Source organism: Talpa europaea (genome assembly GCF_964194135.1).
Source record: "Talpa europaea genome assembly, chromosome: 7".
Classification (NCBI taxonomy): Eukaryota; Metazoa; Chordata; class Mammalia; order Eulipotyphla; family Talpidae; genus Talpa; species Talpa europaea.
In genome coordinates, this window is record NC_140074.1 from 91318517 (window position 1) to 91337512 (window position 18996).

The 18996-nt window shown below is 47.9% G+C and overlaps 1 protein-coding gene across 1 annotated transcript; it reads left to right on the forward strand.

Moving 5' to 3' along the window:
- Positions 1-8356: 8356 nt before the first annotated feature.
- Positions 8357-15980, forward strand: LOC311173518 (polyunsaturated fatty acid (12S)/(13S)-lipoxygenase, epidermal-type-like; the record flags this gene model as incomplete). Its single annotated transcript, XM_084237530.1, is given in 15 exon segments — positions 8357-8491; positions 8893-9094; positions 9277-9358; positions 9434-9556; positions 9644-9747; positions 9922-10068; positions 10071-10081; positions 11128-11271; positions 11365-11574; positions 13391-13477; positions 13710-13879; positions 14002-14124; positions 15047-15146; positions 15531-15698; positions 15801-15980. Coding segments are annotated over 15 exon segments (1986 nt in total).
- Positions 15981-18996: the final 3016 nt, after the last annotated feature.

Here is an 18996-nt window from a genome sequence, read left to right on the forward strand (position 1 = left end):
CCATGTGGGTCACCTCCCTGGCTGGGTATCGAACTCATGCTGCATTAGCCATGGATAGCTTCACAGTGCTGATGCTCAACCCCTTGCAGTACCAGGGAGGCCCCTGCTTCTGGGGAGTCTTGAGAGCCTCTGTTTAAGATCTGCACCTGAGGAGATTTTCATTAAAAGACTCACTTGCACTTCTGTGATTGTGAGATGTGTCTCCAGGTCTGGGTCCCCTCAAGTTTATCTACAGTGTTGGCTACAGAGGACCGTAGTTCTTTGGTGGCCTCTTATATGAGATTGCTTCTAGCCAATGAGAGAACACGCTAATAACAGTAAGGGCGTATCCCAAACCATGAGATTTAAGGAGTCAAATAAAATGTAATTGCTTGTGGTGGCTTTTTTGCCCCACACTTACCATTTTGTCAGGATTATGTTTTGTGTCCATGAAGATGATGACTTTAGGTCCTTTGTATAAATGGGATCTGTTAAAAATAGAAAAGTGGGGGCCTTCCTGGTGGTGCAAGGGGTTAAGCTCAGCACTATGAAGCTATCCGTAGCCTCTGCAGCATGAGTTCGATCCCTGACCAGGGAGCTGACCCACATGGCACAGCACACCTCTCCTCCATTTTGTGTAAACTGTTGCAGTATCTAAACTCGATGCTGCCCCATTCATGAATGCTCTGAGTTAATTCTATCTCTTAACAGTTAATTTTAACAGATCTTACAGTTTGCCAATTTTTGCCCATTTTTAAGTTGAGTTGTTTGCTTTCTTATTGTCAAGTTGTAAGTGTTCTTTGTATATTTTGGATGCAAGCCTCTTAAGTGTTGCAAATGTTTTCTCCCCATCTGTGGCCTTTTTATCCTCTTCAAAGTGTCTTTAGCAGAGCATAAAGTTTAGGCTTTACCATAGAAAACAAGGGTGTGTCAAGAGATGCAGATTGGGATGAGGAACCCTCTCCAAAGTGTCCTTGAGGGGCTTCCCTGGTGGCACAAAGAGTTAAGGCGCAGCACTATGAAGCTATCTGCAGCCACCGTAGCATGAGTTCTATCCCCAGCCAAGGAGGTGACCCACATGGGGCAGCAGACCTCTCCTGACACCTGCTGCTCCCCTCAGCAGTGTGTTTCAGTCAGTCTGCCTGTTCTGCTCCCCACTCTGTCTCTGGTGAATCCTCTCACTGCCCTGCATCTCTGGCCTGCACCCAGGCTCTTGTGTGCATAAATTAATCTTTAAAACAAACAAAAAGCACAAAGGGTCCTTGAATAAAACTCTGAGATGTTCAGTAGCTTCAGGTTTTAAAGCATATTGGGGTCCTCCCCTGTGGCGCAGTGGGTGAGCGCTGGGTTGCAAAGCTGCCCACGGCCTCTGCGGCCACCACGCCAGTTTGATCCCCAGCTGCTCCCCCCGCCACCAGAGGAGGGTCCCACATGGACCTCTCCTGCCGCCCGCTGCTCCCCTCAGCAGTGTACTTCTCACCCTCCCGCGCTTCTGACTGTACCCAGTGCATGTATAAACAAGACAAACAAATAAATAAATAAAACATGCCTCTATAAAAAATAAATAAATAAATAAAGCATATTGGGGTAGTTCACGGAGGGGCATGGTAGAGATTTCCACTGTCAAGGCCTTTGCTTCCCAAATAAATCCTATGTATTGTTGGTCCTGTAGCCAAAAAGACCCCAGGAATGGGAGTGCAGGGTGTTCTAAATGAGAGCCCCCCACCCCTGCAAAGGCTTGGAAAAGTGGGAGGGGACAGGGAAACAGGGTGCCTATCAAATCTGTCAGGGGACAAAGGTGAGCGCAGGACCACAGTTTCAAGGGCTAATCCTCAGGATCACGTAAACTATTTACTTGCTGGTTAGAAAATAAGTCTTGGGCTCATAGATTAATAGGACTGCAGAACTTAACAAAAGGCTGTGTTGGGCATCATGGGGTCCAGGATATATGGGGAGGGGCTAAAGAGGGCCAAGTCATGTGATAAATTACCTAACTCCACTACTGAGGGATTATGGGGGGAACAGTGTTAGGGTGAGAAGGGGATTCTAGTGTCTATCAGAAAGGTTACCACCCATAGTTATGTGCTACAAGGCAGAATAAAGGGCACCCTAGAGCTCCCAAACCTGCCTGCTCTAAATAGGTTCTACCACCTGCTGCATCAAGGCAAAACATACGCTAGTGCACAAGGTTTTGAATAGAAAAGAACTTTAATACAATTAGTGTGTGACAGAAAAAAAAGGGAAAGGATATGGGTTCCAAATCAAGCACCCCAAGTTACCCATCTCATGGGTAAATGCCCAGTTAAACAGGGCTCACCCAAAGCAGGGCCACTGAGGCCCCAAAGTTTACCACAAGTCTAAGGCACCTCCCAGTGGGGACTCACAGGAAAGGGGCAGAAGGGACCAGGCAAGTCTGGAAGGAAAAGAATAAATCAAAACCCAAGTCAAGGCAAAGGCTGTCATTATCAGCCTCCCCACTGGTCTCTCATCCACATCTCTGCCTCTTTCCAATGTCTCCTTCCATGTCCCCCATGTTCTTGGTACAAGTCCAAGGCCAAGAAGCAAGTGCAGCTTCTTCTTATGTCTCTGCTCCATGGACCTCATCCAGATCTTCCTGGTCTCCAAGGAGCAGAAGCTTCTCCTCCTGCTACTCCCTTCAAGTCCTTTTCCCCAGTCCCTACTTCTTCACACTGTCACACTTCCTGGCTTCACCTTCCTGCCCAGCTCCATCCTTCCTTAGGGTGGGTCAGGGAACTTACACTGTTACATATGGGTGCCCATACATGGGGGTTTCATTTCATCCATTGTATTTAAGGGGCAGACAGAAGCACATGTCTCAGAGGGAAGTCATGTAATGCTGATATTTTTCTTTTGAACCACATTTAGCCCAGTGTCCCTTTTCCTTGTAGTATTTCTAAGTGTCTCAGTCTACTCAAGGCTGCCAGCAAGTGGTTCCAAGGCCTCAGGGTATGTTTCTTGGAGTTGTTTCATTAGAGAGCCCTGAACTTGCATCCTTCAGATTCTTTATTTTTTTTAAGATTTATTTATTTTTGCGTACAAGAACTGGGGTACAGGCCAGAGGTGTGGGGGTGGGGGTGGTGGTGGTGAGAGGATTCATTAGAGACAGAGTGGGGAACAGAACAGGCAGACTGACTGAAATACACTGCTGAGGGGGGCAGCAGTTGAGACCGGGGAGGTCTGCATCACGTGGGTAGCTCTCTGGCCTGCCAGGGATCAAACTCACACTGCAGAAGCTAGGATGCTTCTCAGTGCTGTGCTCGACCAGCTGCGCCACCAGGGAGGCCATGCATCCTTCAGATTCTTTAGTTGCCTCAGCCTGTGCATCTTCATGGTGTTGTGCTAACAAGTATCTCAGAGTCAGGGGCATTTGCTAAAGAATGTGTTTTGAATAGCCCCCTTCAGTTCATGGAATCTAACAAAACTGGTAACTTAAACAGATGCCATGCAATTATTTAGAGTTAAACCTGAATAATCCTCCCAGATGTTTTCTTTTTTCTTTTTTTTCCAGATGTTTTCTAAGTGGTATTTTTAGTTAGAGACAGATTCATCTCCACCCTTGAATCTTTGATGAGTCAAGTTTAGATGGGGTCTCTGAAATAGTGAGGGTTCCCTACCCTAGGGTAGAAAGTAGGCAGTGGCCAAGCAGCTGGTTAAACAACCATCAGTTATCTTCTGATAGGATTCATATCCTATTGGTTTCAAGAGATGAAAGGCCAACTCTAAGAACATCAATCTTGTGATTCTAAAATGAATCTAAAATAAGACAGATTCTAGTTCAAGCCTGCTCATCTGGAAGCAGATGGAAAAGCAGAAAATTATCTAACTGTTGTTGCAAACTCTTTTTGAATACAATCAGAGACTTGAGAACATTGGTGCAAAATCAAGAAATTAACCGTGAGTTGTGATTAATGTGGTAGTCAAGTTTAGATGGGAAGAGATCCTCAGGGCTAATCTCTGATCTCCCAGCAATGTGATAGGTCCAGTCTATTTTTGCTTACCAGTACATCTTCATTAACTTTGATCTTTTCAAACCCTAGGCAGATATCTCTGAGTCCTACAAGAAATTGGGTTTGATCAAGATCTGGAAGCCCTGGAGAAGATGACCCTAAAACTCACTTAAATTATGTAGAAAATTCCTGCCTACAATTGAGTCCACTCTCTGATTTACTCATCAAAAAAGCCACGACACAGTCACCTCACAGTCGATGACCTCAAGGTGATTCATTTTGTGTCTGCTATTGGCCTCCTTTTATGTTTAGTCACAAGCTTGCGTCCCCACTAAGCCTTGAGGCTTCTTTGTACCTAGTGATGATATTGACCGTTTGATAAATGCTTATTAAATATTTGCTACTGCATTAAAAGCAGCAGTACAGCAAGGCCTTTAATGCTCAGATAGTTCTATGATGTTGGTGTTATTATTTTCATTTTATAGATGAGGACATCGAGACTCCAAGAAGTTCAGTAATGTGTCGCGGACACAAAGCAAGGTAGAGCAAGAGCCAGGATTCCACTTTTGTGTGTGACTCAGAAACCTACGTCCTTAACCACTAACTATTTTCTCTATGATCCTTGTCTCTGATAAGGAAATTCACATAGAAATCCATATAAACATTTAGTGTATATTTGGCATATGAATCATCATCAGAGACTTAATAACTAGAACTGAGCTGTTTGGAGCTTACATTTCTTAGCAGTAATCTTGAAAGCTCCACACAGCTCTGCTAAACTGTTTTGTTGCCCTGACTTAAGATTATGAATGGGAAATGAAGAGCAGTACAGAGGTCATTCTTAAATGTTGCTATGCCCTGCTCATCTGCTGGCATCCCACAATAATGGTAGAAACATCTTTCGAATGGAATATTGTAGTGTCTTTGATCACAACCTGGGGGTCATATGGAGATAGAATTTGGTGGAGTGGTAAAGTCTGGAGAGTGGGTGAATTTCCTAACTTCTTTTGTTCCTCTCAGATGTCCCCTTTATTTGCCAGGATTCTCCATTTTCCTAGTTATTGTGTTTTGTTTTTTTGTTTGTTTTGTTTTTGTGGGACCCTCGCGGGCTCCCGGGGAATGAACCAGCGCTGCAGAGGCTGTGGGCAGCCTCGCAGCCCAGCGCAGCCCAGCGCTCAACCGCTGGGCCACCAGGGGAGGCCCTTTCTAGTTATTGTGACAGCTTTACTGCTAGATGATGTGCTACCACATTAATCACAACTCATGGGTAATTTCTTGATTTTGCACCAGTGTTCTCAAATCTCTGATTGTATTCAAAAAGAGTTTGCCACAACAGTTACATAATCTTCTGCTTTTCCATCTGCTTCCAGATGAGCAGGCTTGAACTAGAATCTGTGTCTCATTTTAGATTCATTTTAGAGCCACAAGACTGATATTCTTAGGGTTGGCCTTTCATCTCTTGATATGAGTCCCAGAAGAAACCAATGATTGTTTAACCAGCTGCTTGGCCACTGCCTACTTTCTACCCTAGGGTGGGGAACCCTCACTAGTTCCCAGCTAGTGTGGATTTTTCCAACCCCATGCAGAGCTTAATCATCCTTCTAATTAATGTAAAACAAGGACAGACAGAACAAGTTCCTAGTACTCTGTGGAATGTTTCAAGGGAACTATTTCCTTTCCACTTATGAAGAGGAGGGAGGGACAGGGTTCTTTTCTCTCCAAAGCCAAGGTGAGGGGATCCAAGAGAAGTTCTAGTAAAGACTGAAGGTGTCTGCTAAAAGTTTTCTGTTTGCATAAACTCTTTTCGTCTCTCCATTTCCAGCCCTTTGCACTCTTCTCTCTTTCCTGGGAGGGTGATCTTATGGAAAATATTAATGTGCTCTGATGGGTTTTTCCAATGGGGAACCCCAGCAGGATGTCATAGGGAAGGAGGAGAGTGATAACAAGGTGTTTATGTTACTAGATCCCTCTCTAAAAGGTCATTTTAGGCTGTATGGCTTGCCCCAAACACTCTGCTCTCTCAAGGAAGCCTGCGCTACCTAGTTTTCTCTTTCTAGATTCTAGTTATCTCTCCTTCCCCTTTTTTCTTGAGTTTAGGGGTGGTGTAGCCATAAGGCTGCTACCCCTCTGTAGGTTTTCCCACTACCCCTGTGTAGTTCTCTCACATCCTAACCACCCCTTTATCAGTTGTCCCTTTGTAAATAAACTTCTCTCCAATTATCCTAATTTAAATGTGCCAAATGTCCCATCTGTCTTCTATTGGGTTCTTGGCTATTGTAGGAAAACTGGCAGAATATGAATCTCCTGGTGCTTTCACTGGAGTGTAGAGTAGTGAAAAAGTTATAATAAAAGAATTCTGAGGCCTTAGGAGGATGGAGCATTGTCCCTTTTAGTCCTCACCCCCTTTATTGGGAAGAGGAGAGAGCCATGTGTCTTCTGAATTTGGGGGACACACTTTAATATAGAAACTTAGGTTTGTTGTTGGTCTGGAGGGTTTTTTTATTTTTTATTTTTTGCATAGAAGAACTAGGGTATAGGCCAGAGGTGCAGGGGATGAGAGGATTCACCAGAGACAGAGTGGGGAGCAGAACAGGCAGACTGACTGAAATACACTGCCGAGGGGAGCAGCGGGTGAGGCAGGAGAGGTCTGCTGTGCCATGTGGTTAAGTCCCTGGCTGGGGATTGAACTCAGGTTGTAGTGGTGATAGTGCTGAGACTTAACCTCTAGGCCACTAGGGAGGACCCTGTTTTAAAATTTTTTAATGTGTTATTTTGTATTCAGGTAATATTGGCATACTGTATATGATTTAGGAGTGTAATTTCACACCTCTTTAAATGTATGTTACCACACCATGCTCACCACCAAGGCACCTAGAACCTTCCAGTTCCTAGGAGTCTCTCCCCACTGTGCTCCCCATTCCACTCTCGCCTCCTGGTAACCTCAATTTTGCAGTCAGATTTTAGGGTTTGTTTTGGTTTAGCTTTGTTCCTTTGTTTTGTTTCTTTATATGTTTCATGTACGAGTAAATCATTCCATATTTATCTTTCTCCTTCTGACTTACTTCGCTTAGCATAATCCTCTCCAGTTTCACCTATGTTGTTGCAAATAGTAAGATTTCATCTTTTTTCTTTAATTGGCTGTGAATGAAGGAAACTCACTGGATATTTTTAAAGGCGACATCTGTTAAGAAGACCTGAAGGACCATAATGTATTTTGCCTTGGAGATGGCAGCCATTGTCACCTCACCCTACTTCTCATCTACTAGCCCTTAACAGGTACAGAGGAAGCTATCAGTGAATTCAGTAGCTCTGTGTGAAGAGGTGTGGAGGCTAACCAAGCAGCAGAAGCCACAGGACTGCAGCTTTCCAAATGATGGGTTAAGTGTCAGCACTGTGAAGCTGTCTGCAGCCATTGCAGCACAAGTTCCATCCCCAGCCAGGGAGGTGACCCACATGGCGCAGCAGACCTCTCCTGTCTCGCCCACTGCTCCCCTCAGCAGTGTATTTCAGTTGATCTGCCTGTTCTGCTCCCCACTCTATCTTTGGTGAATCCTCTCACCTCCCCACACCTCTGGCCTGTACCCCAGTTCTTGTATGCATAAATAAATAAATCTCAAAAAAAAAAAAAAAAAAGGTAAACCAACTACTCAGCAGAAGGAAGGGACCATCCACACCGCATCCCTAGCGGTGAGGTTCATCACTACCTGGTGTCATTTCTTTTCTGTGCCTACAGGAGGACTTACTCCTAATAGAATTTTTTTTTTTAAATCCACTAGAGACCCATTTAAAACTAACTGAAGCAAACCAGGAAGATTTCTTGGATGGACACTTGGTATCTCACAACTGAAGAACTGAATCTAGGTGTTGGCACCGAAGACCTAGTTTCAAGGATGCTGGGTGGAAGCTTTATGACTCAGGGGAATTCCAAGCAAATTCCCACTCTCCACTCCAGAGTCTGGACAAAAAATCCACCTACTTTCACCTGCCTGGCATTATCTCATACTTGCCTTCAATTAAAAAGTCCCGATCTTGCCCTGATCACTTTCCACTGGAAACACACCCACGCTTCAAACATTTCACCTCCCTCATCTCTGTGGCCTGTTGTTCTTTTACTCATTTATTCACCAAAATTGGGTGGAGGTGATGGCCACTGTTCATCTGGAAGCCTGTGCCTTCGGCTCCGGGCGGGGGTGTGGGACTAACACCTGGGAGTCTTGGCCAAGTGATAAGAGTGGGTGCACCTTCCGGAGCTCATTGAGGAAACACCGCCAGAGGCCCGGAGAGGAAGCGGTGGTGGAAGGTGGAGACCCTGGAATCCCACACAGCAGGGGCCCGGTCCGGGCGTGGCTTCTTTGGGTAGGCCTCCGAGCTGCTTATATACCTCAGCTTCCCGTCCAGGTTCGGGCAAGATGGCCAAGTACACGGTCCGCGTGGCCACCGGGGCCTCCCTCTTGGCGGTGCCCGGCAACCGGGTGCAGCTGTGGCTGGTGGGCGAGCACGGGGAAGCTGACGTGGGCAAGCAGCTGCGGCCAGCAAGTGGCAAGGTCAGTGCCAGGCTCTGCAGGGCGGGAGCCGGGCCTGGAGCCTCGCGGAGGGCTCCTGGGGAGCCAGGTAGGGAAGGAGGTCGGGCGCGCTAGGGAAGGTAGGGTAAAAAGGAAAGCTAGAGGGCGGGAAGAAAAGAGCAGAATTTCCCACCGGGGTGGAGGGAGTAGACTTGCAGAGCTTTCCCCGACGCTGGTGGTGGAGGGGTGGGGGCGGGGAGTGGGGAGCAGGCGGAAGCTCCCCAGAATGGGCTATGCCTCTTCAGCCCCAGCCCGGGGCTCAGGCCTCTCCCGGGCAGTGCTCGGAGGCGAAAATGCAGCCGCCGTCCTCTGAAGTTTCGCTGACCCAGGCGCCCTCTTTGAGGACCCCAAACCAGCCTGCTGACCTTCGTCCTGACCCGCAGGAAACCAAGTTTGAGGTCCAAGTCTCCCAGTACCTGGGGCGCCTCCTGCTGGTGAAGCTGCGCAAGCACAAGGTCCTGCTGGATCTGGACTGGTTCTGCGAGCGGATCGCAGTGGAGGGTCCCGGCGCCCGGGGCGAGGCGCTCTTCCCCTGCTACCGCTGGGTGCAGGGCGACGGCGTGGTCTGCTTGCCGGAGGGCACCGGTGAGGGCGTGAGGATGGGGGGCGGCGCGGAGGGCTGCAAGCAGGAGGGGTGGGTGGCGGATACCATGGTGGAAAGGTAAAGGTGAGAGACGAAGGTGAGGGAAGTGAAAAGGGGCTAAGCAGCATGGCTGCCGGAGGGGGCCCAGCGTGCAGGGGTGTGCTCTAGTAACGCCCTCCCCCAGCCCGGACCGTGAGCGACGACCCCCAAAACCTGTTTAAGAAACTCCGGGAGGAGGAGCTCGAGGACAGAAGGAGGGTGTACCGGTGAGTCCGAGGGCCTCTGACCCCTGCCGGGCCTCGCGGGGCCACCGCCTGCCCTGACTGCGCGTCTTCCTGCAGGTGGGGCGCCTGGAAAGATGGGTTAATTCTGCCTGTCGCGGGGAGCACGCCGTGGGATCTACCCAGGAACGAGCGGTTCCGCGAGGACAAAGATTTAGACTTCTCGCTCTCTCTGGCGAAAGCGTGAGTGCCGGGCTGGGGCTGGGCACTGGCATCCCGGACCGGGCGGGCTGCTTTCTCGGTCTTCCCGCACGGCCTCTCTTGCCACAGGCTTAGGGACTTGGCGGTCAAGGGAACTCTGGATATCACAAAATGTGCAAACAGCCTGCAAGACTTCGAAAGAATATTCCCTCAGGGAAAGACTGCCCTGGCTGGTTAGTTACCACAACCTCCCAAAACCCATGTGCTTATTTCTAACCCAGGGGTTTGAAAGAAGAGAGAGGGTAGCGAGTGTGGACGTGTGTGGATGTGGAATGTGGAATGTGTGTGGATCAGGAGCTCCGCGCTCCCCAGGCGCTCCCCAGGCGCTCCCCAATTGATGTTCCTAGAGCGGGTTCGTGAATGCTGGAAGGATGACGCCCTCTTTGGGTACCAGTTTCTCAATGGTGCAAACCCCATGCTCCTGAGGCGGTCCAAGCGTCTCCCAGCCCGCCTGGTGCTGCCCCCAGGGACAGAAGACTTGAGGACAGAGCTGGAGCAGAACTCCAGGTGCTGGGCGCCCTCAGTTCACTTCTCCTGTCAGCCATTGTCCCCACCTCCTTTCTCTCCTCCTCCCTCCCCCAGTCTCTCCCATCTTCACCTCTTTCGTCTACACCCTCCTCCACCTGCACTTAGGGTTTGTCTCTTTGGAACTATTGACATGTTGGGTCAGGTGGCTGTTGTGTGTCTGCTGTGCAGGGTAGGATACAGAGTAGCATCCCACCACCTAGATGCCAAGAGCAAGCCCAATGTGATAACCACAAATGTTTCCAGATAGTCCCAAATGTGCAAAATCACCCCTGGTCAAGAACTACGGATCTACACCATCTGCTGTATCTCCTGTTGCTCTCCCATCTCCATCTTCATCTCTTCCTTCTTCACTAGATGCATGTCCATTTTTGGTAGGAGATCAAGCTTTTGGAGGAAAATAGAAAGAGAATGTGAGCATAGCCCTGCAGAGAGCTGGAGCCATTTCGGGGAACACTTTCGTGCTACATTTGGTTAAATCCTAAAAGAGTGGGGGGATAGGGCCTCCCTGATGGCGCAGGGGTTAAAGACAGTGCTATCAAGCTATCAGCAGTCACTACAGCGAGAGTTCTATCCCCGGCCAGGGAGCTACCCACATGAAACAGCAGACCTCTCCTGTCTTGCCCAGTGCTCCCCTCAGCAGTGTATTTCGTACATCTGCCTGTTCTACTCCCCACTCTCTCTGGTAAATCCTCTCACCCCTCGCACCTCTGGCCTATGCCCCTGCTCTTGTATGCATAAATAAATAAATCTTTAAAAAAAGAGTTGGGGGGTAAGGGAAGACTTTGTGGGAGATGGGGGTATGTGGTAGAAAACCAGAAAGTTCACTACAGGGACCTCCAGTTCTAATGGAAAACATTGGACATGGAAACCTTGCATTTAGGGCTTTGGTTATGATGAAAGTGATTGTTCTTTAAAGTAAAAACACTTGGGTAGCGAGGGGAAGGGTCCACCATGAACAGTGAGAGAAGGTTAGGTCCAGAGCTGATCCTAACACCTTTTATCAATCCTGGTCCTCGGTCCTCCAGGCTGGATCTCTGTTTGAGGCTGATTTTTCCCTGCTGGAAGGGGTCAAGCCTAATGTCATCATTTTTAAGCAACAATATGTGACAGCCCCGCTGGTCATGCTGAAGCTACAGCCTGATGGAAAACTTTTACCCATGGTCATCCAGGTAAGAGGATCCAGGTGTCTTATTCCCAGACATTAATCCCCTCGAGTAATGTAGACACACAGGCCCTCAGTCCCCATTCTCTCTCTGCTCTAGCTCCAGTCACCTCGTCATGGATGCCCCCCACCTATGCTGTTCCTGCCTTCGGATCCCCCCAATGCTTGGCTTCTGGCCAAGACCTGGGTCCGTAGCTCTGATTTCCAGCTGCACCAGCTACAGTCACATCTGCTGAGGGGACACCTGATGGCTGAGGTTATTGCTGTGGCCACAATGAGGAGACTGCCCAGCCTGCATCCTATCTACAAGGTTTTTCAGCTTCTCTGTTTTTTTTGTGTCTGCCTGCCCTTCATAGTTCATATTCTTAGCCTCAGGGGGCATCTACAGAGTCTAGCCTTGTGTCATGTTGCATTACACACAAACATACACACTATGGGAACACCCAGAGTTGGCGAATGAATGAAAGAGAATAGGGTGTTTTTTTTCCTAAAGATTGTATGTATTTATGCATACAAGAGCTGGGGTGCAGGCCAGAGATGCGAGGTGGGGGTGAGAGGATTCACCAGAGACAGAGTGGGGAGCAAAAGAGGTAGATCTACTGAAATACATTGCTGAGGGGAGCAGGGGGGTGAGATAGGAGAAGTCTGCTGCACTATGGGGGTCAGCTCCCTGGCTAGGGATAGAACTCTCTTTGTAGTGGTTGCTGATAGCTTCATAGTGCTCCATCTTAACCCCTTATGCCACCAGGGAGGCCCCAGTAAGAACAGGTTTTACAAAGGAGTTGAAATTTGAGCTGAGGAGGTTGCCAAGTGGGTAATAAGAGATGGGAACATTCCAATCAGGTAGAGCTATAGAAGTATATGATAATGGCTTCAATTAGGATTGAGGAGCAGGATATGAGTGCTTGAAGTGTTGAGTAGGAGAAATGGGAGGTGGGAGAAGCTGAGAGAATAAGCTATGTTACTTGGTGGGGGAAAAAAAAATCAAATTCACTTTTGAACTTGAACTTGAAAAAATTACATTTTACCCTGCTATAACTTGAGGGTACTCGGCCTTTATAACTGAGAGGACGCAAGAGGAGGACACCCATTGAGATAGGGAGGAAAACAAAAAGGTTGATATCATGGGAACCTAGAGAAGAAAATGTTTCAAGAGGGAGGCATGATTATCTGTGTCAGAAATTGCTGAGAGGTCAGCAAAGTTACAATGAAGAGATGTTTGTATTTTCCAATATAAGAAAACCTTTGGTTAATCCATTGATGAGTGCTGTCTCAGGAGAAAGACGCATGACTGACTAGGACTTAATGGAAAAATGTGAAGTAAGGAAGTAGAACCAATTCTAGATAATTCTTTTAAGACTTGTTGTGAAAGAGGAAGCAGGAAATTAGGGGTAGTGTTAATTAGATCTGTGTGTGTGTGTGTGTGTGTGTCTGTGTGTGTTAGAGAAAGAGAGAGAGAGAACACAATACTGTAGGAATAATGTCCGAAGGAAGGCAAAGGGGATGGAAGGAATTTGCCTTTGAACAGAGTAAAGATACATTATTGATAAGAATAAGAGACAAGCTTAAGACATGGCTTCACATGGGAAATTTGCTAGCTTTTGTGGTGTTAGAGAAGGGATTCCCTAGAATTCTTACAAACAACATGAGACCACAGAAGACATTTCCTCATCAATCTTCTCCCAAATCTTTTTTTTTTTAAAGATTTATTTATTTATGCATACAAGAACTGGGGTACAGGCCAGAGGTGTGGGGGGTGAGAGGATTCACCAGAGACAGAGTGGGGACCAGAATAGGCAGACAGACTAGAGACTGCTGAGGGGAGCAGCGGGTAAGGCAGGAAAGGTCTGCTGCACCATGTGGGTAGCTCCCTGGCTGGCCAGGGATCGAACTCATGCTGCAGTGGTTGGCGATAACTTGATAGCTCTGTCTTTAACACCTGCGCCACCAGGAAGGCCCTCTTCTCCCAAATTGTAACCTATCAAATTCAATTTGGAGTTTCTCATTTTCATGAGGCCCCATCCTCCCCCTTCTTTTCGATCCTTAGCCCTTTACTTTCCCCTCCCTTCATTGAACCTGGAATCCCTTTTATTTGACTATGTCCCATTTCTTTCTTCTACAATCAGCTCCTGATCCCCCACTTTCGCTACACCATGGAGATCAACACCTTGGCCCGGAGTACTCTTGTCTCTGAATGGGGAATTTTTGATCTGGTATGGAAAAGGATGGGTAAAAAGGGGAGAAGGGTTCAGTGGTGAAAGACTTCTAAGGGTGGTTTCCCTTTGGCCTTCCCCCTTCCCCCCAAATCCTCCCTGATCTGCCTCACACCTGAATGGCCTTCTACTTAAAGGGGCCTGAGTAGAATGATCAACCTGACACTGATCTCTCTCCTCCCCCCACCACTGGCATGGCTAATTCTAGTTTATCTGCATGGGCTCTCCTCAGGTGGTGAGCACTGGTAGTGGAGGCCATGTGGACATTCTCCAGAGAGCCACAGCTGGTCTGACCTATCGTTCCTTCTGCCCGCCTGATGACCTAGCTGACCGTGGGCTCTTGGATGTGAAATCTTCTTTCTATGGTCAAGATGCCCTCAAACTGTGGGGAATCATCAACCGGTGAGAGTGACAGAGAGGGGTGTCCTAGTGGGCCTATTATTAGAGAGAACAAGGGAGACTGGTGGGCCCAGAGGCCCTCCACTGGCCACCTGAGACTGGGCGCCTTCTTCCCTGGGGAGCAGGTATGTGGAGAGGATGGTTGGTCTTTTCTACAAGAGTGATGAAGCTGTGAAGGATGATCCAGAACTGCAAGCCTGGTGCAGAGAGGTCACTGAGGTTGGACTTCAGGGAGCCCAGGATCGTGGGTGAGGCGCAGATCCCTTCTCACTGATCTTGTCAACTCACCCCATTTGTTGACAACCCATATCTCTGCCAGCATAAAACAGCCTATCTTGAGGACCTGAACATTCTCTCCGCCTCTCCAGAGCTTCCTCCAGAAAACCTAATGATGGTTCCCAATTCCCCAGCCCTGCTTCTTTCTCATTCTCCATGTAGTGTTCCTGCTCTCCTGCACCAAGAGCTTCCTTTGGAACCAGATATTTTTCTTGGGTCTTGTCCCTCACCCTTTCCTACTTTCTCCCTATACTACCAAGGTTCATCCAGTTGAACCTAATGGGTCTTCCAATTACATCATTTCATTATCTTGTCAATGAGAAAAAAATCCATTCCCGGCTGGGGTCACATGTCTCCCCATGTCTGTGTGGGCCTTCTCCAGGTGCTCGTGTTGGCTTCATTGTCATGTCTACATTGTCCCAATCTGAGGGGGTGAGTGATGGAAGGGTGTCCTATGCAGATTGGGGTCCCACCTTGAACTCTGAACTCTGAACTACTGGGATAGTCTCCAGCTACCCACCTACTGATAAGCAGGTTGGAAAATGACTGAGTGAAAGAATACAAATGTTTAATGTAGAAATGCTCTGGGTCTTTATTTAGAAGTTTGGTGATGTTTTTGTAAGCAGAGATATATACTGTCAGAACTCTTGTTTATAGCAGTTAGTCTATGGTAAAATTGATTTCTTTTTTATTTTGTTTGGCTTAAAGTCACCGTTTCCAAGAACCTATCAAATAACATTACTTGAGGACTCGGTGTCCACACTGTGTGTAAGACGGAGTCTAGAGGCCACGAGTACAGATGGAAATTCTTGTCTGCCTCTCCAGACATCTTTTACTGCCTGAGGTCTCCTTGTGTCCTCGCCCCAAATTCTCTGATTCGCCTCAATTCCCCAGGTTCCCCGTCTCCTTAGTGTCTCAGGCCCAGCTCTGCCGCTTTGTCTCCATGTGCATCTTCACGTGCACTGCCCAGCACGCTTCTGCCCACCTGGGCCAGGTAATCAGTTGTGACACTTCTTAGGGACTCCAGGGATGTAAAAGATGGGGTGGGGAGGTGTCAGTGCCTGGGTTTCTTTCCTTTTTTTTTTTTTTAAAGATTTATTTGTTTATGCATACAAGAACTGGGGTGTAAACCAGAGGTGTGGGGAGAGGGTGGTGAGAGGAGTCACCAGAGACAGAGTGGGGAACATAACAGGCAGATTGACCGAAGTACACTGCTGAGGGGAGCAGCTGGTGAGTCAGGAGAGGTCTGCTGCGCCATGTGGGTAGCTCCCTGGCAGGCTCATGCTGCAGTGGCTGGCAATAGCTTCATAGTGCTGTCTTTAGCCCCTGAGCCACCAGGGAGGCCCAGCCTGGGTTTCTGAATGACTCTCCTTCCTAGCTGGATTGGTACGCCTGGATCCCTAACGGCCCATGTACCATGCGGAAACCCCCTCCCATCACCAAGGATGTGACAGAGAAGGACATAGTGGACTCGCTGCCTAATCTCCAGCAGGCCCGTATACAGAAGACCTTCACAAAGTTCCTAGGCAGACGCCAACCTGTCATGGTTAGAGACAGATGCCTATGTCCTGGGGCAGAACAGCTTGGAAGAGGGTTGTGATTCTTGGCCAAGGGGCCCAAGGTCTGAGTCATCTTGTTCTCCTCTCAGGTAGCCTTGGGGCAGCACAAAGAGGAATATTTCTCTGGTCCTGAGCCCCAAGCTGTGCTGAAGCAATTCCAGGAGGAGCTGGCTGCCATGGACAAGGAGATTGAGGTCCGGAATGCAGGCCTGGACCTGCCCTACGAGTACCTTCGACCCAGCATGGTGGAGAACAGCGTGACTATCTAAGAGGCCCTGCCCACCTCAGCCCCAGTGTGCCATGGCCCCTAAGCACTCCATCCTCCTTGGGCCACTTTTCTGGTGAACAGCCTCCCACAGCTCTAGGGAATGCACAGGGGTGGTTCCCTTTGAATTTTGGAAGCCGGCACCCTGTAGTTGTCCTGTCTTGCTGGCCCCCCAGTCCTGCACTCCACCCTTTGATCTAGCTCTTCCCTCTCCTTTTCCCCAAAGGGTATGGTTATATATAAATATAACAATCTGATTAAATAAAAAATTTGATGGTGGGTAATAAAGGAAAGGAAGTGGGAAAAAGACCTAGTTTCCTGCCCTCTTATTTATATTCCAAAATGAGAAAAATAAAGATGCTTTCCTGGAACAGAAATGTTTTCTTGCAGTCAATGCTTCCTTCAAAGGTTTCCTTAAGCCTCTGCAAGCCAAATGGCAGTTCTTGCTGATGGAACTCAATGGAGCCTAGGAATCTGTTTTGGTTTTTTTTTTTTAAAGATTTATTTATTTATTTATACAAGCACTGGGTACAGTCAGGAGCGCAGGAGGGTGAGAGAATTCACCAGAGCCAGAGCGGGGAGCAGAGCAGACAGACTGACGAAACACACTGCTGAGGGGAGCAGCGGGTGCGGCAGGAGAGGTCTGCGCGCCATGTGGGACCCTCGCAGGCACCGGGGGATCAAACTGGCGTTGCAGAGGCTGCGGGCAGCTTCGCAGCCCAGCGCTCAACCACTGCGCCACCAGGGGAGGCCCCTAGGAATCTGGTTCTTAACATTGTTTTTTTTTTTTAAGAGGCATGTATTTTTATTTATTTATTTGTTTGTTTGTTTATACATGCACTGGGTACAGTCAGAAGCACGGGAGGGAGAGAGAATTCACCAGAGCCAGAGCGGGGAGCAGAGCAGGCAGAAGGACCGAAGTACACTGCTGAGGGGAGCAGTGGGCGGCAGGAGAGGTCTGTGCACCATGTGGGACCCTCCTCCAGTGGCCGGGGAGCAGCTGGGGATCGAACAGGTGCTGCAGAGGCCGCGTGGAGCTTCGCAACCCAGCGCTCAACCACTGCGCCACTGGGGAGGCCCTTAACATTGGTTTTTGACTTGAGACTTGTTGGAGTCATCAAGCAACATAACCCTTAGCCCACTTTTGATAAGGTATTCTGTGCTGCTCCCCAGCCCTGCCACCCTCTGCCCAGTTCCTTTCTCTGGGTGTATCCCCGCCCTTTCCCAGGACCCTAGATCATCTTCCTCTTTTTTTCTGTTTTCTCCTCCCCCCATTAAATCATATACAGCCCACAGTCCTAGACACTGAAAATGGATGGAAAATAAGGATCGAGTAGATCAGGCACCACACTAGGAATTTTAACGACATGACCTCAAGTTCTCTAAATTTTCATCTAAATTATTTTTTTAAATTATTTGTTTATTTAGGGGCCTCCCCAGTGGCGCAGCAGTTGAGCGCTGGGTTGCGAAGCTGCCCGCAGCCTCTGCAGCGCTGGTTCCATCCCCAGCCACCGATAAGGGTCCCACATGGCACTCAGACCTCTCCTGCCGCCCACTGCTCCCCTCAGCAGTGTATTTCGTCAGTCTGCCTGTTCTGCTCCCTGCTCTGGCTCTGGTGATTTCTCTCACCCTCCCATGCTTCTCACCCTCCCATGCTTCTCACCCTCCCAGTGCTTGTATAAATAAACAAACAAATAAATAAATAAATCTTAAAAAAAAGATTTGTTTATTTATGCATACAAGAACTGGGGTGTAAGCAGGATGTGTGGGGTGGGGGAGGGGGGTGAGAGGATTCACCAGAGAGATTGAGGAGCAGAACAGGCAGATCTACTGAAATACAGTGCTGAGGGGAGCAGCGGGCGAGACAGGCGAGGTCTAACACCATGTGGGTCAGCTCCCTGGCCTGCCAGGATCGAACTTGTGCTGCAGTGCCTGGCGATAGCTTGATAGTGCTGTGTCTTTAAGCCCTGTGCCACCAGGGAGGCCCCCTCATCTAAAATCTTTTGTCTGAATTTTATCTATGATCTACAGTTTTACTAATTTTCGTTCAGGCATGTCTGCATAGGACAGGCTTGCTGCTATCTGTAAATCACTCTTTTTGGTGATTCCTGCATGGAATGCTCATGACAAAGTCATGAAAGTCACAATATTACATAGTCCTAGGAATGGCTCTTTCTGTCCTAGTCTATCTGCATTGCATGTAAAATGCTTATGCAAAACTCCAGTTGCTGCCATTTGTGTTGTATTTTATGTGAATGTGTTCCCTGGAGTTTGCAGCATAGCAACCATCTGTAAAAAAAATAGTGTGAAAGCATCCCTAATTCTGGAGATGCACTCATTCTTTTAGACTGGGATCCCAGTTTCAAGCTCATCACTTCATCTTTTGCCCCATCTCATTCCAAGGAAGTCTAACAACAGAGCCTTGGTATTTGTTTTTGGCACCTAGAAGCACATTTCTTCAAAATCACAAAACTGTCTCCAAGCTTCTCCCAGTGATCATCTAATGTTTTTTCTCCAGCACATAGTCATTCATCTTTCTCTTTTTGGATTATCTAAAAGCAACATAAATACAACCAATAAGCCATCACTTAAAAAGTGATAGGTTTGTCACCATGTGTAATGGTGACAATTATAAACAAAAGGATAAATGTTATTGATTTTAGGCCATGGTGAATTAAATAATTTGGACCAATGAATTCTGTTAAGTCTAGCTTAGGTCAGTTAGTCTAGTTTTCTAGCTAGATTCATCTTCCTTCAGAAAACAGTCCTCAATATAACTGGGGACTAAGCTCATCTGATGGTGGCCTCCAGTCCCTGTAAGAACTGAATTTCCACTTGACCTTTTAGGTCCCAACCAAAAGATGGAGGTGAGAAGAAGAAAGAGAAAAAAAACAGATTTGGCTGAGAATTAACCAAAACCCTTCATCACCAACAGCTTAACCATTACAAACTCCAAACAGAATGAAAAGAAAAAAAATACCCTCTTATAATAATAAAACTGCTCAAACCAATAACAAGGA